General features: G+C 37.9%; 1 protein-coding gene across 1 annotated transcript in view; it reads right to left on the bottom strand.

Moving 5' to 3' along the window:
• ANO3 (anoctamin 3) overlaps nucleotides 1–15,943 on the bottom strand; it is a 3,574,693-nt gene that overhangs the window by 996,912 nt on the left and 2,561,838 nt on the right. Inside the window, exon 14 of the mRNA XM_044059352.1 lies at nucleotides 7,109–7,169. Within this exon, the coding sequence (XP_043915287.1) occupies nucleotides 7,109–7,169 (61 nt within the window). The remainder of the gene's footprint in view (nucleotides 1–7,108; nucleotides 7,170–15,943) is intronic.

Genomic DNA, 15,943 nt, shown 5'->3' with positions numbered 1-15,943 from the left:
TAACTAGTGATGCAGCTCTATTAATAATGTGAGAGTTGATTAGATAGTACTGGAGCATGCTTAACTAGTGATGCAGCTCTATTAATAATGTGAGAGTTGATTAGATAGTATTGGAGCATGCTTAACTAGTGATGCAGCTCTATTAATAATGTGAGTGTTGATTAGATAGTATTGGAGCATGTATAACTAGTGATGCAGCTCTATTAATAATGTGAGAGTTGATTAGATAGTACTGGAGAATGCCTAACTAGTGATGCAGCTCTATTAATAATGTGAGAGTTGATTAGATAGTACTGGAGCATGATTAACTAGTGATGCAGTTCTATTAATAATGTGAGAGTTGATTAGATAGCACTGGAGCATGCTTAACTAGGGATGCAGCTCTATTAATACTGTGAGAGTTGATTAGATAGTACTGGAGCATGCTTAACTAGTGATGCAGCTCTACTAATAATGTGAGAGTTGATTAGATAGTATTGGAGCATGCTTAACTAGTGATGCAGCTCTATTAATAATGTGAGAGTTGATTAGATAGTATTGGAGCATGCTTAACTAGTGATGCAGCTCTATTAATAATGTGAGAGTTGATTAGATAGTACTGGAGCATGCTTAACTTGTGATGCAGCTCTATTAATAATGTGAGAGTTGATTAGATAGTATTGGAGCATGCTTAACTTGTGATGCAACTCTATTAATAATGTGAGAGTTAATTAGATAGTATTGGAGCATGCTTAACTAGTGATGCAGCTCTATTAATAATGTGAGAGTTAATTATATAGTACTGGAGCATGCTTAACTAGTGATGCAGCTTTATTAATAATGTGAGAGTTAATGAGATAGTACTGGAGCATGCTTAACTAGTGATGCAGCTCTATTAATAATGTGAGAGTTAATTAGATAGTATTGGAGCATGCTTAACTAGTGATGCTGCTCTATTAATAATGTGAGAGTTGATTAGATAGTACTGGAGCATGCTTAACTAGTGATGCAGCTCTATTAATAATGTGAGAGTTGATTAGATAGTATTGAAGCATGCTTAACTAGTGATGCAGCTCTATTAATAATGTGAGAGTTGATTAGATAGTAATGGAGCATGCTTAACTAGTGATGCAGCTCTATTAATAATGTGAGAGTTGATTAGATAGTATTGAAGCATGCTTAGCTAGTGATGCAGCTCTAGTAGTAATGTGAGAGTTAATTAGATAGTATTGGAGCATGCTTAACTAGAGATGCAGCTCTATTAATAATGTGAGAGTTGATTAGATAGTATTTGAGCATGCTTAACTAGTGATGCAGCTCTATTAATAATGTGAGAGTTGATTAGGTAGTATTGGAACATGCTTAACTAGTGATGCAGCTCTATTAATAATGTGAGAGTTGATTAGATAGTATTGGAGCATGCTTAACTAGTGATGCAGCTCTATTAATAATGTGAGAGTTAAAGCTGGAAGCTATTTCATGATCTGACATGTTGAGTAGAAAACATAGGTGGGTCTTTTTATCAGGTTTTAACAGTTTGTCAACTGTAGACTGGAAGATATTTGGGTTAGAGATCTGGGAGTCTTATAGTTTGGTATAATACATTTTTATCAGCCTGCATGGGCTTTACAGAGAGATTATGGGGTCACCTATAAGTTTGTAAGTTTGTAAAGAAGGTTTAGTTCTTCCAGCATGCCATAGTCTCTGTGATTCATCCCTTTGATGCATATGCTTGTGTTAGCCATGGGCCTGGGTAGGATTTAACCCTCTACCCTCTAATGGGGGAATAATTATCAACAATAAATATAGAAGATATAGCATCATATTTATTTAATATGAATGAATTAATCAATCAATCAATTATTAAATAAATAAATAGTGAGTCTGGAAGGGTACCTGTTTTAGTCGCTTTAGAAGTTGTACTGGGTAATATTTAGTAAAGGGTTGTGTATTTTCCGTTAAATCTAGTGGGATGTTGATCAGCTGTGTAAAACTTAAGAGGTTAATGGAGAAGTGGAAGAAAACTGGTCAAGGGCAGTCCAATGATTGTTAAAGTCACCTTTTACAATATTATTTGATGACACCCAGGAGAGAATGTCTTCAATTATGTATGGGTTACTGTTAGAGGGAATGCACAAGCATATAATGTAAAGAGATTTTTATAGACTGACAAAAATTTCTGCATTGCTCAGTGGGTATATTATGTGGTTAAGGTGAGATGTCTAGTTGATTAGACTATAAGAATGCACCCCCTCCTCATCTTTTGCTTATATGGTCTGTTCTGATGACATTGTATATGGGTGGGGAGGCTGAATAATGTTTAATATCAGGTGTAAGCTTTATGTATGTGATTGCAATGATGTCAGTAAATTAGGTGGTGATTCATGCATGGAATTTTGAAACCTTGTGTGAGAGGGTCTGTATATTAATATTTGAGAACTTGAGAACAGTAATGGAAGAAAAGGAAATTGCTAGATCTTACTGGGAGTAGGGAGTGAGGAAAGTCTTACTTGTTGGAAGGTAGGACCTAGGTTTGGATATGCATCAGCACCAATTTCTAATGAAACAGTCAAAATTATGTCACTTGAAATGTAGGAAGGATCTTTTATATGTTCTTTGGCGGTGTTTTTGTGTGTATTTGGTTTAAGAATATATATATATGTGTTTACAGGAACAGTTAGCTGAGTATTTGTTTATAATTAGGTGTCCTTCCTGAAGTCTTTATATTTGGAAAGAAACAGGTTTGGGTAAATTAGGAAAAAATGATTGGGAAAGACTTTGTTGTCATTATGGATGTAAAGTTAATTGATGGTGGAGTTAAGAAAAGGAAGTGACAGGACATGAGATGTGAGAAAGAAATTATAGGGAGAGACAGGAAGCAGAGAAACACAGTAATAAAGGAAGGGAGGATGTAGGACAATTTGCATGGAATAGTAAGAGGGAAAGTTGTAGTAGAGCACTGAAAGAGCGGAAGTAAACAGTAGTGGATATTTAAGGAGAACTACATATATATATATATATATATATATATATATATATATATATATATATATATAGACATTTGGATGTGTGTATATGTATGTAGTCAGGTGGCTGGGGTGGGGTGTAGTCACATGTTTTAATATCGTTCCTTTCTAACCTGTCATTTCTTTCATCTTCCTTCATGCTAGTGATCCTGGCTTCTTTTGAGTTAACATATGTAGGATATGTTTTAAACGCTGAAATTTGCTCTTTATAACTTTAGCCCTTATTCCTTTTATGATGCTTCAGAGCTACTCAAGATTGCTTCTCATCATATAACACTATGGGAATATCAATCTTTCCTAACAAATTCAGCATATGTGCTTTCAAATTTACTAAGTAACAAATCCAAAATGGCTAAATTTTTACTGGCTTTCCATACATATGATGCCTACACACTGCCAAAAAAGACATAACATGGGGCTAGTCCCAGTATTACTATTTCCTAGAACTCAATAGTCTGATGTCTAACAGAGCAGGACATTACATTTATATACCCTTCACAGTGCCTTACTTCACTTCAGACAAAACTTCTCTATTTTCTCCTAACAATAATAGAACTTCTCATAGATACGTCTTCTTGCTTTAAACCTCTGTGTGGAAATTATCACAGTGCTTTACACTTTCCTTTCAAGACTTGACTTGCACCATCATTTTATTAAGCAGAGAAATCAATGCCCCTTTTTCATGTTATGTTCCAATGCATCGCTTCTTTTTCTCACCATGATATAGTGATGATGGGGCAGCAAAATAGCACACTGTTGAAGATTGGTGTGTAACTGGTCTTAGCTTTCTATTCTCTGACTGGAACATTCCTGTCTCTGCGGCATGGGGTTTTTCTATTCCAGTTGTCATCTGGGTATTCTCTGACTGGAACATTCAGGCCCTCCCTGTCTCTGCAGCATGGGGTTTTTCTATTACAGTTGTCATCTGGGTATTCTCTGACTGGAACATTCAGGCCCTCCCTGTCTCTGCAGCATGGGGTTTTTCTATTCCAGTTGTCATCTGGGTATTCTCTGACTGGAACATTCAGGCCCTCCCTTCTCTGACTGGAACATTCAGGCCCTCCCTTCTCTGACTGGAACATTCAGGCCCTCCCTTCTCTGACTGGAACATTCAGGCCCTCCCTGTCGCTACAGCATGGGGGATTTTTTCCCTTGTGCTCTTCTGCTCTTTTCACTTTCTAAAGACGTCATTAACTTGTCATTCGGTAAACTGGAAACCTCTAAAATGGCTGTGCGTGTGTGTGTATGTGTATATATGTGTGTGTGTGTGTGAGTGTGAGTGTGTGTGTGTTTGTGTTTGTGTGTGAGTGTGTGAGAGTGTGTGCGTGTATGCGTGTGTGTGTGTGTGAGAGTGTGAGAGTGTGTGCGTGTAAGCGTGTGTGAGTTTGTGAGAGTGTGTGCGTGTATGCGTATCTGTGTGTGTGTGTTTGTGTGTGAGTGTGAGTGTGAGTGTGAGTGTGTGTGTGTGTGTGTGTGTGTGTGTGTGTGTGTGTGTGTGTGTGTGAGTGTGTGCGTGTATGCGCACATGTGTGTGTGTGTGTGTGTGTGTGTGTGTGTGTGTGTGTGTGTGAGTGTGTGATTGTGTGTGCGTCTATGATTGTGTGTGCGTGTGTACTTGTGTGTGTGTGTGTGTGTGTTTGTGATGTCCAGAGATCATCTGGCATTAAGTACTGGACTGCTTTCCTTCCTTACACCTAGTGAATCCCTGGATATGCTATGCCTGCTATGTGACTCTAAACAGGATAAAGAGGCTATCAGAGAATGAATACATTAAAGATAGCAGAATTTCAAGCCAAAAATTACTAAACAAGCCTGAGTCTTAAACACTTTACCTTACTGTGTGAAAATGTATAATGTGGAGTTCCATTTGCTAAATGAAGACTGAAATCTGAAGACCTATCTCAATCTGCAACAGTTAGAATATCTAAACTTCTGTGATGCCTTCATCAATGACACATCACCACCTCAACCATTTACTGATTATTTTCACCCCATCTCTTTTATTCTGTTTTTATATTATTAGTCCACTGCTGCTAAAGTACTTTTAAAATTAGCACAAAACACTAACGATATCTATTGTTGTGCATTTTGCTAGGTGAAAGTTTATTTATCCAGTTTGCAAAGGTAAATTCAGGGGATTATTAACAAATGCACTAGCACATTAGCACCCCCTCACACAAAAAATTTACACTCTCATTAGTAATGCACTAAGTTACAAAGCTGCATAATAGGAACATCCAAAAGACCTTTCCTCACCTCCTCCTCACTTGCATTATTGAAAGCATTCTCATCTAGTATTTTTAATTTATATTTTATTTTTTATTTATCTTTTGTTGACCAGTTAGTCCCACTATGCTAGTAGCTTCTTTTTAGAGGAGACCCAAGATGGTATTCAAACTTACTAGGGGAAATTTGTCGAGGTATAGGTGAACTTCCAATAAGTGACATGGGATCTTTTACATTCATCTATGTACCACCAAATCAAGCTCAGTTTGGGAGTTCAGTTTAACGTCTCATCTTAAGGGGTATAATGGCAACTAGTGTGTTCTCTACTAACCACTCTAATAATTACTTGTGTAACTCATAGTAGACCACCCATGTTTTGATTTTCAACAACTGACTGATAGTCAGTGGTAACCAGAGCTTATAAATTGTACTGGGGTGCAAAGGGCAAAGAAAAGCTAATGCAAGGAAATGGAGGCTATGAAACTCTCACTACGTTTCTATCTTTACAAATGTCTAACAGTTTTGCACCCTTCCTTCCTTAAGAGATTATCTAAAGAAATGCAGATGTACAGGGGAAATACTTGTTCGCTCTACTGAAAAATCCCAAAAAACTTCTGTATTATGTTCCTTTCTCTACAGCAGAAACTTCTGAATACTAAATTATTCTTTGTTTATCTAATCTTTCAGTCTAGTCATATAATTAACTATTGCCAGTGTATGAAGTAGCAACCATTTGTGGTGTAGCAAATTCAGCATGAAAACATTCAAGACACAAATTATGTAGAAATGTAATATTCCAATGCTGATGTATGCCCAGTCTTACAGAGTACCAATTTAATTTGTTAAAAAAATTCAGCAAGTTTCATGCCCACATGATCAGATCTTTTATTCCTAAATCATGTATTTTAACATTATGTTTTTTGCAACCCACAACAAAGAAAAAATAAGATTTTTTTAAATAAAAGTAATTCAAAATACATCTAAAATCAAGATGAATATATTCTTGTGGTCAGTTTTATCTTCATATCAAGTTAATATATTTAAGCAGTTTTGAGAACTAGTCATATGTCCAATAGCATCTATACAAAAGATAAGCTTATAAAAAGGATTTAGGTTAAATGTTTACACAATTGCTATGTGACTGCCACTTATGGGAAAGCAGAGCTTCTGAAGCTGAATTATACAGTTTGCTATAGTTCAGACTAACAGTAATCCAATGACCTCATTTGACGGTTTGTGTTTAGGACAACTGCAAAGTGACTAATCTACTATAAAGATAAAAGGAATTACAATACATGCATCTATCCTGACAGTTCTAAAATAGGCATCTGGTTGATATGATGTAGTCTAATGTTATGACTGATGTAAGATAAGCATTGATTCTTTGTAGCACCAGGATATTATTTGTAAATATAAACTAGCTACATACAAATATTTATTCAGTAATTAAGTAGCAAATAAGACTTTCATGCAACTGGGATATAATAATGTAAACAAAAAAGTGTTCATCAAAACTGTACACAGCAGTAATATAAAATGATTAAGGGCTGAGTTTCTAGAAAAGAATAGTTATGGAAGGCTCCGACTGCCTACTACTGGCTTAGCATCGTATACAGCTACTCAACATTCAATGTTTCATGTTACTAGGCATCCATGTAAATAGGAATCAAATACATTTCAGTAAAATAATGATTAACATTAATAAAAGTTGATTATTTATGAAAATAATCAAATGCCAGTGTACACCAAAAGTCTGCAAAAAGCCAAAGTACTATGGAAAGTACATAAGTAAACACATTAGCTATCAATCCAGCAGCATTACAGGATATAAAGTTACATACATAAACGATCAATTAAACGATGAAAAAGGGACTCACCCCAGATAGCCATAAAGATTGCAAAGAACACAGTCCCACCGTTATCAAACAGGTATGTTACCTAAAAGAAAATTAAATGCTTTTAAAGGAAGGTTAAAGTACATTTTTTTCAAAGTATTCAAGTAAATAGTTGTTTTAGATTAGAACCACCAATTCCATAAGAATATTTTGAATGATATCATATCATTTGCTTTTGGATGATATTGTTGTGATTCGCTTTATTTAATGCAGTATCTATATCAACAATTATGTTACTTCATAGCATCTACTATAACAACTCGTTATATCTCTTTGAGAAGCAATGTGCCGGTGTACCGCTTATCCTTTTTTATGTATGATGTCTGAAGTCGATGTAATGTTTGCATTTTTAACATGTTAAGGTTTTTAGTCAGATGCTAATAATTGCCATTTATCCTGTAGATATATTATTCGAAAACTGTGAATGAATATCTCAAATATTCAAAATCCACAGTGCTAACCCTTAGTCAATGTAAACTTCATTGATTCAATCATGTATTATAAATCATTCAGTTCAGCCTGTTTCAAGCACACATTATATACAGAAGATCAAGTCTGACATGTAAGCTCCCTATAATGTTATTTGCTGTGACTTTAATTAGACAATGTAGACCACCGGAGATGGTTGGAATATAAATCTGAAAAAAAAAATAGCAGTTGCTTCTCAGGAGTGGCTCTCAGCTGGGATGTTTCTGTATAGTATATTCGGTGTTCTATTCATTTAGCAAAAACTGGACATCTGAGTTGGAAATGCTCATCGGTAGTGGTTGGTGTGTGTGTGTGTGTGTGTGTGTGTGTGTGTGTGTGTGTGTGTGTGTGTGTGTGTGTGTGTGTGTGTACATGTGTGTGTGTGTATGCATGATTGTGTGTGATATTTATACATCCTGAAGAGACTGACATCCTGCCCAGTTTAGTTCCTACCTTATGCTTATTTATTGTTGAGATAGGAACCAGATCCTCTTAAGACTAATTTGGATGAGGTATGTATTGAAAATTGGTGGACTGTTGATCAAATGGACAGGTGGATTCAGAGGGCCTATGTCTGACAACTACAAATACCTAATAAATGGTATCCTACTGTGTTTTGAAACACATATTTTGCACTGCAGACTTAATTCCAGTAGCCTTACTCTACAATGCTCCCAGATACACTTGTATAAAGTTATATTACTGACAAGAATTACAAAACAATAACACAAATTTCGGCCTTTAGACTCACATCTTATATTTGGAAAACCTATGGTAATGTTTATAACACTGAAATGAGACTATGTAAAATACAGAAAATATAAATATTAAAAAAAACAAGGACTTGTCTGAAGTTTCTCTCTAAAAAGACAATTCTGAAACACTGAAAATAGGGGCAATAAAGCAACAGCATATTTGTCTCTGTGGGGTATAAATATATATTGCTCCTTCAGTGCCTGAACCATTAATGGATCTTGGGTAACCTGTTTCACATTCAAGACTTTATCCCTCTACACCACAGATCCAGGACCCTTTACTTTTTTGTACAACATATAATTAACTGATCCTGCCTCCTCTGAAGAAAATCTCCATTTCTGTCAGTTCACTACATAGGAGTAATAAGCTAGACATCCAATCATTTTTCATGTCTGAAGATATCAGTCCATTGCAGTGGTGATGGCATATGGTATGTGTGGAATACATGTGTCATTGCATGAGGGGCATAGAATCAGTTTCAATCTGGCATTTGATGATAGCCTACAAGAAAATGCAGTACAAATTTCTATCTTCAATATGGACCAGTAACAGCCCAGTTTGTATGCCATATGTATGTAGATAAAATGGTTTAGAGCTATTAAGATATATGATGACTAGGGAAAGAGGCTGACATAACGGCCACACATTGTAAAATAAATGTTATACTTCACATACATGTATATTATCACAGCCCCATAGACTACATAGATACTTACTGATTAAACTCAGATTGAATAATGCAAAATTCTTCTGTCTTTCTGAACAAATATATACTTTTTTTTTACCTGAGTAGCAGGAAATACTCTTCATTAATTTTACATATGTAACACCAAAAGAAAGGGACTAATGTATTTGGGAACCTGAGTACAATTTGAATGTTGTTTCAGTGAACAGTATCTGTTCCCTTTGTCCACTACTGTGTGACCTTGGAGATTGTATATATAACCTTTAGGAGGCTGTGGGGGTCACCCCGACATGGGGGGTGCAGAGGGACTTGCTCTTGCTCTTCTGCAAAAAAAAGCTTTTGTTGTTGCTTGCTGAAGTGAATATTTTTCATACGTTTGTCCATGTAGAAAATATCATGTGATAAATTACAATGAATCTATTCATTTGAAGCCAAATTTGCACATTCCTAGTTTCTAACAGACAGGCTAGTAATCAGTTATCAATCTTATCTTGGGCTCAAGGGGTTATATTAACTTAATGATCACTGGGCCTTTACAAGCCTAGCCAAGTTTCCCAATTGAATGAAGCAAGTTTTTGTGTCTTACAGGTTATTTGAAGGGGTATATGTAAGCTAGGGCAAGATTTGCAGACTGCCTCTATCAATTAGAGACAGCCTGGCCCTATGTTCATCTCTTGATTGACACACAAGGCAACATTACGTAATGTCAAGTTAAACACTAACTTCCTAACAGATCCAGACACCCCCACATTAAATAAGCCAGCAAATTTGGAGTGAAATTATTAACGCTAATAAGACATCTGCTTCATTGTTTTAGAGTTTGCATAATGATTTACTCAGTGTGATTTGTCAGGGTTTTGAAATTCAAAGTTCACAGAATGCTATAAATCTTATTACAGCAAGATGGCTAATCATATATTTTGGAGTATGTGAAGTAGTTCTTAATTACATCACTGGTTTTCAAACCTGGCACAACATTTCTCGTTTATTTATTTTTTATAATTTAATTTAATATTTCTGTAGCTAGTAATACATCTAGCAGACAAATCTCCATCAACTACAAAGAGTTATGATTGGATCTCTGATTGTAACTTAAAATTATATGCTCTTGACATGGATACCAAGCTTCACCTTTCGAGCTTCACTCTCAAAGTACATTTCTTGGTATCCATGTATCTTGCACTCAGTAAGCAAGTTCCAGTTGATGATCTGATCATAATCCTCTACATTAGCTAAATAAATTGTATCATCTCATAATTACATTGTATCAATCCATTCAAGGCGCTGATGGCATTTGCTTTGTGTACTTCATCTAGGAGGTCTTTAGTGTTTAGGAAGGTTACATTTAAGTGCCTCAACATATGGGGGTCTGCGTGTCTGCTTTCTACTGTGTGTGATGGGTCCAGTGTGCATACTACTGACAACCTGATTGACATTACAATGCTTTAATGTGTGAGGTTGCCCCCAGTGACATTTTGTTAATACATCTCTCACATACTTTATCAGTTTGTTTGAGAATAAGCTGGTTGTCAGTAAACATGAGGACATTTTTTCATTGCCTCAGGATGCCCATATTCACCAAACTGGTAACAGGGGGAAAGTTCATGGTAACAAGCCCTTTTTTGTTGATTAGATGGTTACAGTGAGAATATAAAGTAACATCAGGAGTATCTGGTTTGCAACTCCGGGGGTAGTGCTTATCAATGAAAATTAGTTTCCCTTTGTGCAACCGGTACTGGTGAAGTTTCAAGGGTGCTTTTACAGAAATAAATATCAACTCAAGGTGTCTGTGACTATACAGGGCACTGCCAAATACTTGAGACAAAAGTAATAAATAGACCCTGATGATTTACGGGTGAATTACCTCATAAATCCATGTTCTGTGACCCACAGCAATGGTGGCACCACAGGTTCAGGACAAGTACTAGGCTAGGTGCCCTTCTGGGCCATTTTAAGCCTAGTCAATTTTCCTTCCAAAGGTGAAAATCAAACCCTGCACCTTGTCCCTATGAAGTAAACAGCATAACCATTATACCAACCCCAAAACCCTAATGGTTCCACTGGGGATTGAACTTAGGGCCTTCTGAGTATAAAGCAGATGTTATAACCACTACATCACAGAAAACTAATGCCATCATTGAATGATGAATATATAACTGCTTTCTTTATTCAAAAAAATAGTACTAGATCAAATCACCAACAATTGAAAACAATCACTGCAAATATATTGTCTTTGCAGCAGTCTCCAAACCTTGCAATAAAATACCCTGGACCTCACTTCAAACATTTAACAAATTGCCCTTTAAATGGATGCTCAAGCAACATTTCATGACCAATGAACAATTGTAGCAGTGACATTATATTGTTGTAATTATATCTCATAATGCTTCACATTACTTCTTATTGTATTACTATAGGCTGATAGCAGCATACTTTTTAAAAACATTTTACTGAAAATGTATATATAAGAACAAACACAGTTACACAAATTATTTAAATAAGTGTCTAAATCAATTCTTTGCATATGCATTGCTAAAATTCAACAGATCAGAGAATTCAGAGTTCAATTTTATCAGGTAGTTCTGTTCTGATGTTATTTTATTTGTTTTCATCTTATCAGCAGACATTTTTTATGACACAACAGTGAAAGCATTTGCAAATTCTGTAAATTAAGGCATAATCTCATCTTGCAGTTCTTTGTAGTCATTGTCTTGGCTGTTGTCAATAAGTTATAGATAAGTGGGAACAGAGACTAGGGTGTACATCTGTGAAGTGGAGCATTAAACAACACCAACAATTTAAATAATAAGAATTTATCAGACAACAATGCTTGAAGGAAACATTGAATTTTTGTTTCAATATAAAGGAAGTAGAACGTTTGCAGTCTTAAACCACATCCTGGCAATTTGAGTTGATTAAGGATGTACATGTCCAATAATCATTACCTTCCTTAGTGTGTATAATTTTAATGCTAATTGCAACATTCATCTCTAACAAGGTTCGCTACTGCAAAGAATAGCTGTGAGCCCACACACTTATTTTATCTTCTGTTTTTCATCAGTTCTTCTACACAGGTCATATGACAAAAGTAGGAAGAGGTTAATAGCAAATGTACAGCATGTGCAAAAAAGGTATATGCTTGAAGTAGGAAAAATTATATCTGTATACTGGTCAAGATTGTGTACTGATGAGGGGAATACACATTGAGTTACTTACTGCTCAAAGTTTTACCAACGATTGTCATTTACTCATGGCCACATGACTTGTTATGCCTTTTAGCTGAAGCAACATTCTGTGTGACAGTGGATTTACAGAATTTATTTATATAACTTGGTTCTTAACACTATATTTGTTTCGTTCATCATTATTTTTGTGAGCACACTCTTCTTGACGTGCTAAATTTCACATCATAATACTGTTACCAGTATGTACTCAAAGTTTTCTCCTCATGTTTTTGCTGAAAACTTTTTTTTTCTTTGCCAAGTCAAACTATACTAGCTCACAAATATGAACAGAAGAATAAATAAGGGGTGTGTTTTTATAATAAATGCCAATCAAGGAACGATGTTGATGGTGAAATGCAGTGTTCAGTGATTACTTGTTTTCAGACTTTTGCCTACTTCCAGGTCTAAGGTTCTTTCCTTTTCATAGGTTCATAGGTTCATAGGTTCATACTAGGCTATCTGCCCGAGGGCATTTACAAGCCTAGCCCATCGTTTTGTGGCTTACGCCACCCCTTTAGTATGGGGAACTATACCCATTATTTTGCTGTGCCTCTGTCGAGCAGTGACACTGAGGTAATCCCTGGGGTATATCTGCGATCTCCCATCCATTGGTCAAGATTTCTCTTGAACAAGGCCAGCGAGGTGCTCTGCCTCACATGTACCGGGATTTTGTTCCACAGCATAGGGAGTCTTTGGGTGATGAATCTATCCCTCCAGCACGTCCTATTAATAGCCGTGTCAAGGTTTAAGTCTCCCGCCCTTGTGGCTCTGATGGATCTAGATTTTTTTGAGGTGAAGCATATTCATCAAATCTGGGTTTGACATGGCCTTGTATGTTAGGCAAAGGTCACCTCTGAGCAAGCGTGCGACTGAATAGAGCTGGAGTTCTTTCAGTCGGGCAGCATAGGACAGATTTTTGAGACCCTTTATCCTTTTGGTGAGGAACTTTGTGGCCTCTCCAGCTGCTGCAAGTGTCGGGTCAGATACATTCCGAATGGGGCATTGTACTCAATCATTGGTCTGATGAGTGATGAGTAAAGGGAGACTATGACCTCCCTTGATCTAGATGAGAATCCCTTCATGATAAGGTGGGCAATGTAGAAGGTCTTCCTAACTACTTTAGCTACATGGGTGTCGAATGACAGACTACTATCAACCTGGGTCCCCAGGTCCCTGATAACTTCTTCTGTGCTCAGTGGATTGCCACCTATTTGGTAGCTAGGGGTAACCTTGTTTTTCCCGAAGGGTATGACTATGCATTTTTGGCATTTAACTTTAGGCCGTGGCTCTGGCACCAGTTATCCGCTTCTGTGAGACCCTTCTGAAGGATATCTGTGTCAGATGTGTTTTCTACTATGGCACCCAGTTTGCAGTCATCTGCAAACTTTGTCAGCCATAACCCTCCTGTGTTTGCTTGTACTGGAAAAGTAGATGCCAAACAAGAGTGGGCCCAGGACTGAGCCCTGTGGGACACCACTTGTGACAGGCTTTGAGTCTGACATGGCGCCAGCAGCTCTGACCCTGTGGGTTCTGTCACTCAGCCAGTTTGCAACCCATCTTGTGATGTATGGGTTGACATTTAAGCTGATGAGTTTTTCAATGATACCCGAATGGGGTATTGTATCAAGGCCTTAGCCAGATCGAGGTAGGCTGTATGGACAGCCTTTCCTCATCAATGGCTTTGGTGACTGTTTCAAAAAGTCAACCAAGTTTAAAAGGCATGATCTGCCTTTGACAAAGCCAAACTGGGTTGGATCCAAAGTCTGCAAATTCCCTATGTCTTTATTTATGAGGTCCATTATGATCCTCTCCATGGCTTTGCAGATAAGGCTTGTCAAGCTAATGGGCCGGTAATTTCCAGGGTCGGTGGAGGCACCGCCTTTGTGAAGTGGTACCACAGTTGCAGTGCGCCACTCCCTGGGTACGTATCCAGAGGTAAGACTTTGATTAAACAGCTGTCCTAGCTGTGGGTTTAATTCCTCATTGAGTTCATGGAGCACACAGCCGGGGACACCATCAGGTCCCATGGATGCTGTGTTTTTGCTTTGGAGAGAGCAGTTCTCACTTGGGCTGGAGATGTTTGGGGGCTGCATTCGTTTGGTATAGATATCTCTCCTTTGGGGAGGGGGGAGGGGGAGAAGTTTGCACTGAACCTGTCAGCCAGTATGTTGGCAATGTCTGTAGGATCAGTAATCTTCACATCATTTTGAACTAGCTCTGAGCATATCTGGGAGTTTCCTCCCAGGTTTCTAACATAGCTAAAGAAGGCCTTATGATTGTCTTTTGAGTCTTTAGCTATTTTTCTCTCGAAATTTGCTTTGGATGATTTTATGAGAGCTCTTAGTTTTTACTTATAGTGATCAAGGGTGTCTTACCTTTAAGGATTTTGCTCTATCTTGTAGTAGCTTCCTCCTTTGTTGTAGAGTTTGTTTATGGCCGGGTCCACCAGACTGGACACTTGCCTTTGGTACAAAGAGTCTTTGTTTTGCTTGGGATTGCCTTATCCATGCAGTCCTGCAGGTGCTGGTAGAAGGCATTTGTAAGTGATTCAGCGGCTTGAGTACTGTTTTCCGCCGCTCGGGGCCTTAAAGGAGACCACACTAGTCTTTAGAAGTGTAAAGTCGGCTTTTGAGAAGTTCTTTACTGTGGTCTTTTTATTTCAGGTGGGGTGGGATGAGGACCTCCAGCGAGATTAGTTTGTGGTCTGATCTCACCAGTGAGGGTACACCTCCGTGTTGAACATTGTGCTCCCATGTTCGTGATGATGAGATCAAGTATGTTATCTCCTCTTGTGGGGATGGTGACTAGTTGTTCCATGGCATTTGAGTTTATGAATTCCAGGAACTTTTGGGCTAGGGTGTTTGGGCTTGAGTAGTGTTCCCAGTCTATATTAGGGTAATTGAAGTCACCTAGTATGATGGTGTTTGGTGATACATTTATCCCTCTAGTGTTTTCAGGAAGGCCATGTGAGGTTCCTGAGTTTGTGAGGGTGGCCTGTAACATGCTACAATTTGCAGAGCAGTCTTGCCTATGGTTAATTGCACCTGGATGGACTCCGATGCATCGTATGTTGCCACCAGTCTTGAGGTGTGGGTGTCCTTGATGAATATGGATACCCTCCTTTCTTGGTATTGTCCAGATTTTGGGGCCGGAACGCATGATATGAGGTAAAACCTGATAGCTGGGGTGCTCTCAGGAGCCTTGAACCAGGTTTCTGTCACAGCACAGACATCGATGTTCTCCATACTGAGAAGGGCCTCGAGTGCGTGCATTTTGAGATTTAGACTTCTGGCATTGAGCAGCATTACCCTTAGTTTTTTCCTTTTTGTGTTCTAGGGTGGTAGGTTTAGAATTTGAGCCTTGCCTAAAAAGGCACTATGGGGGTGGCAAGAGCCTTTGCCAATATCCGAATCCCAGGGTGACAGGTGCAAGCCGCCCTTGAAGCAGCGTGGCTTGTCCAGCATGTCATCCCAGGCAGACAGACACTGGATCCCCTTTAAATGACACCAGTGTTTAAGCCAATTGTTAAAGCTGATCATCTTATCTCTGTATTGTGGCATCATTCTTGGTGAAGGTAGGATACTGCTCAAGGTCAGGGTCATACCTGTCTGGGCTACATAATCAGAGAGCTCCTCAATGTCTCTTTTCATGTAGTCCAAGGAGGTACGCCTCAGGTCGCTTACA

The sequence above is a fragment of the Protopterus annectens genome, chromosome 17.part0 (genome assembly GCF_019279795.1).
Source record: "Protopterus annectens isolate FY-2018-M chromosome 17.part0, PAN1.0, whole genome shotgun sequence".
NCBI classification, from domain to species: domain Eukaryota; kingdom Metazoa; phylum Chordata; order Ceratodontiformes; family Protopteridae; genus Protopterus; species Protopterus annectens.
The sequence above is the reverse complement of the archived record's forward strand: the minus strand, read 5'-3'. Positions and strand labels throughout refer to the sequence as shown.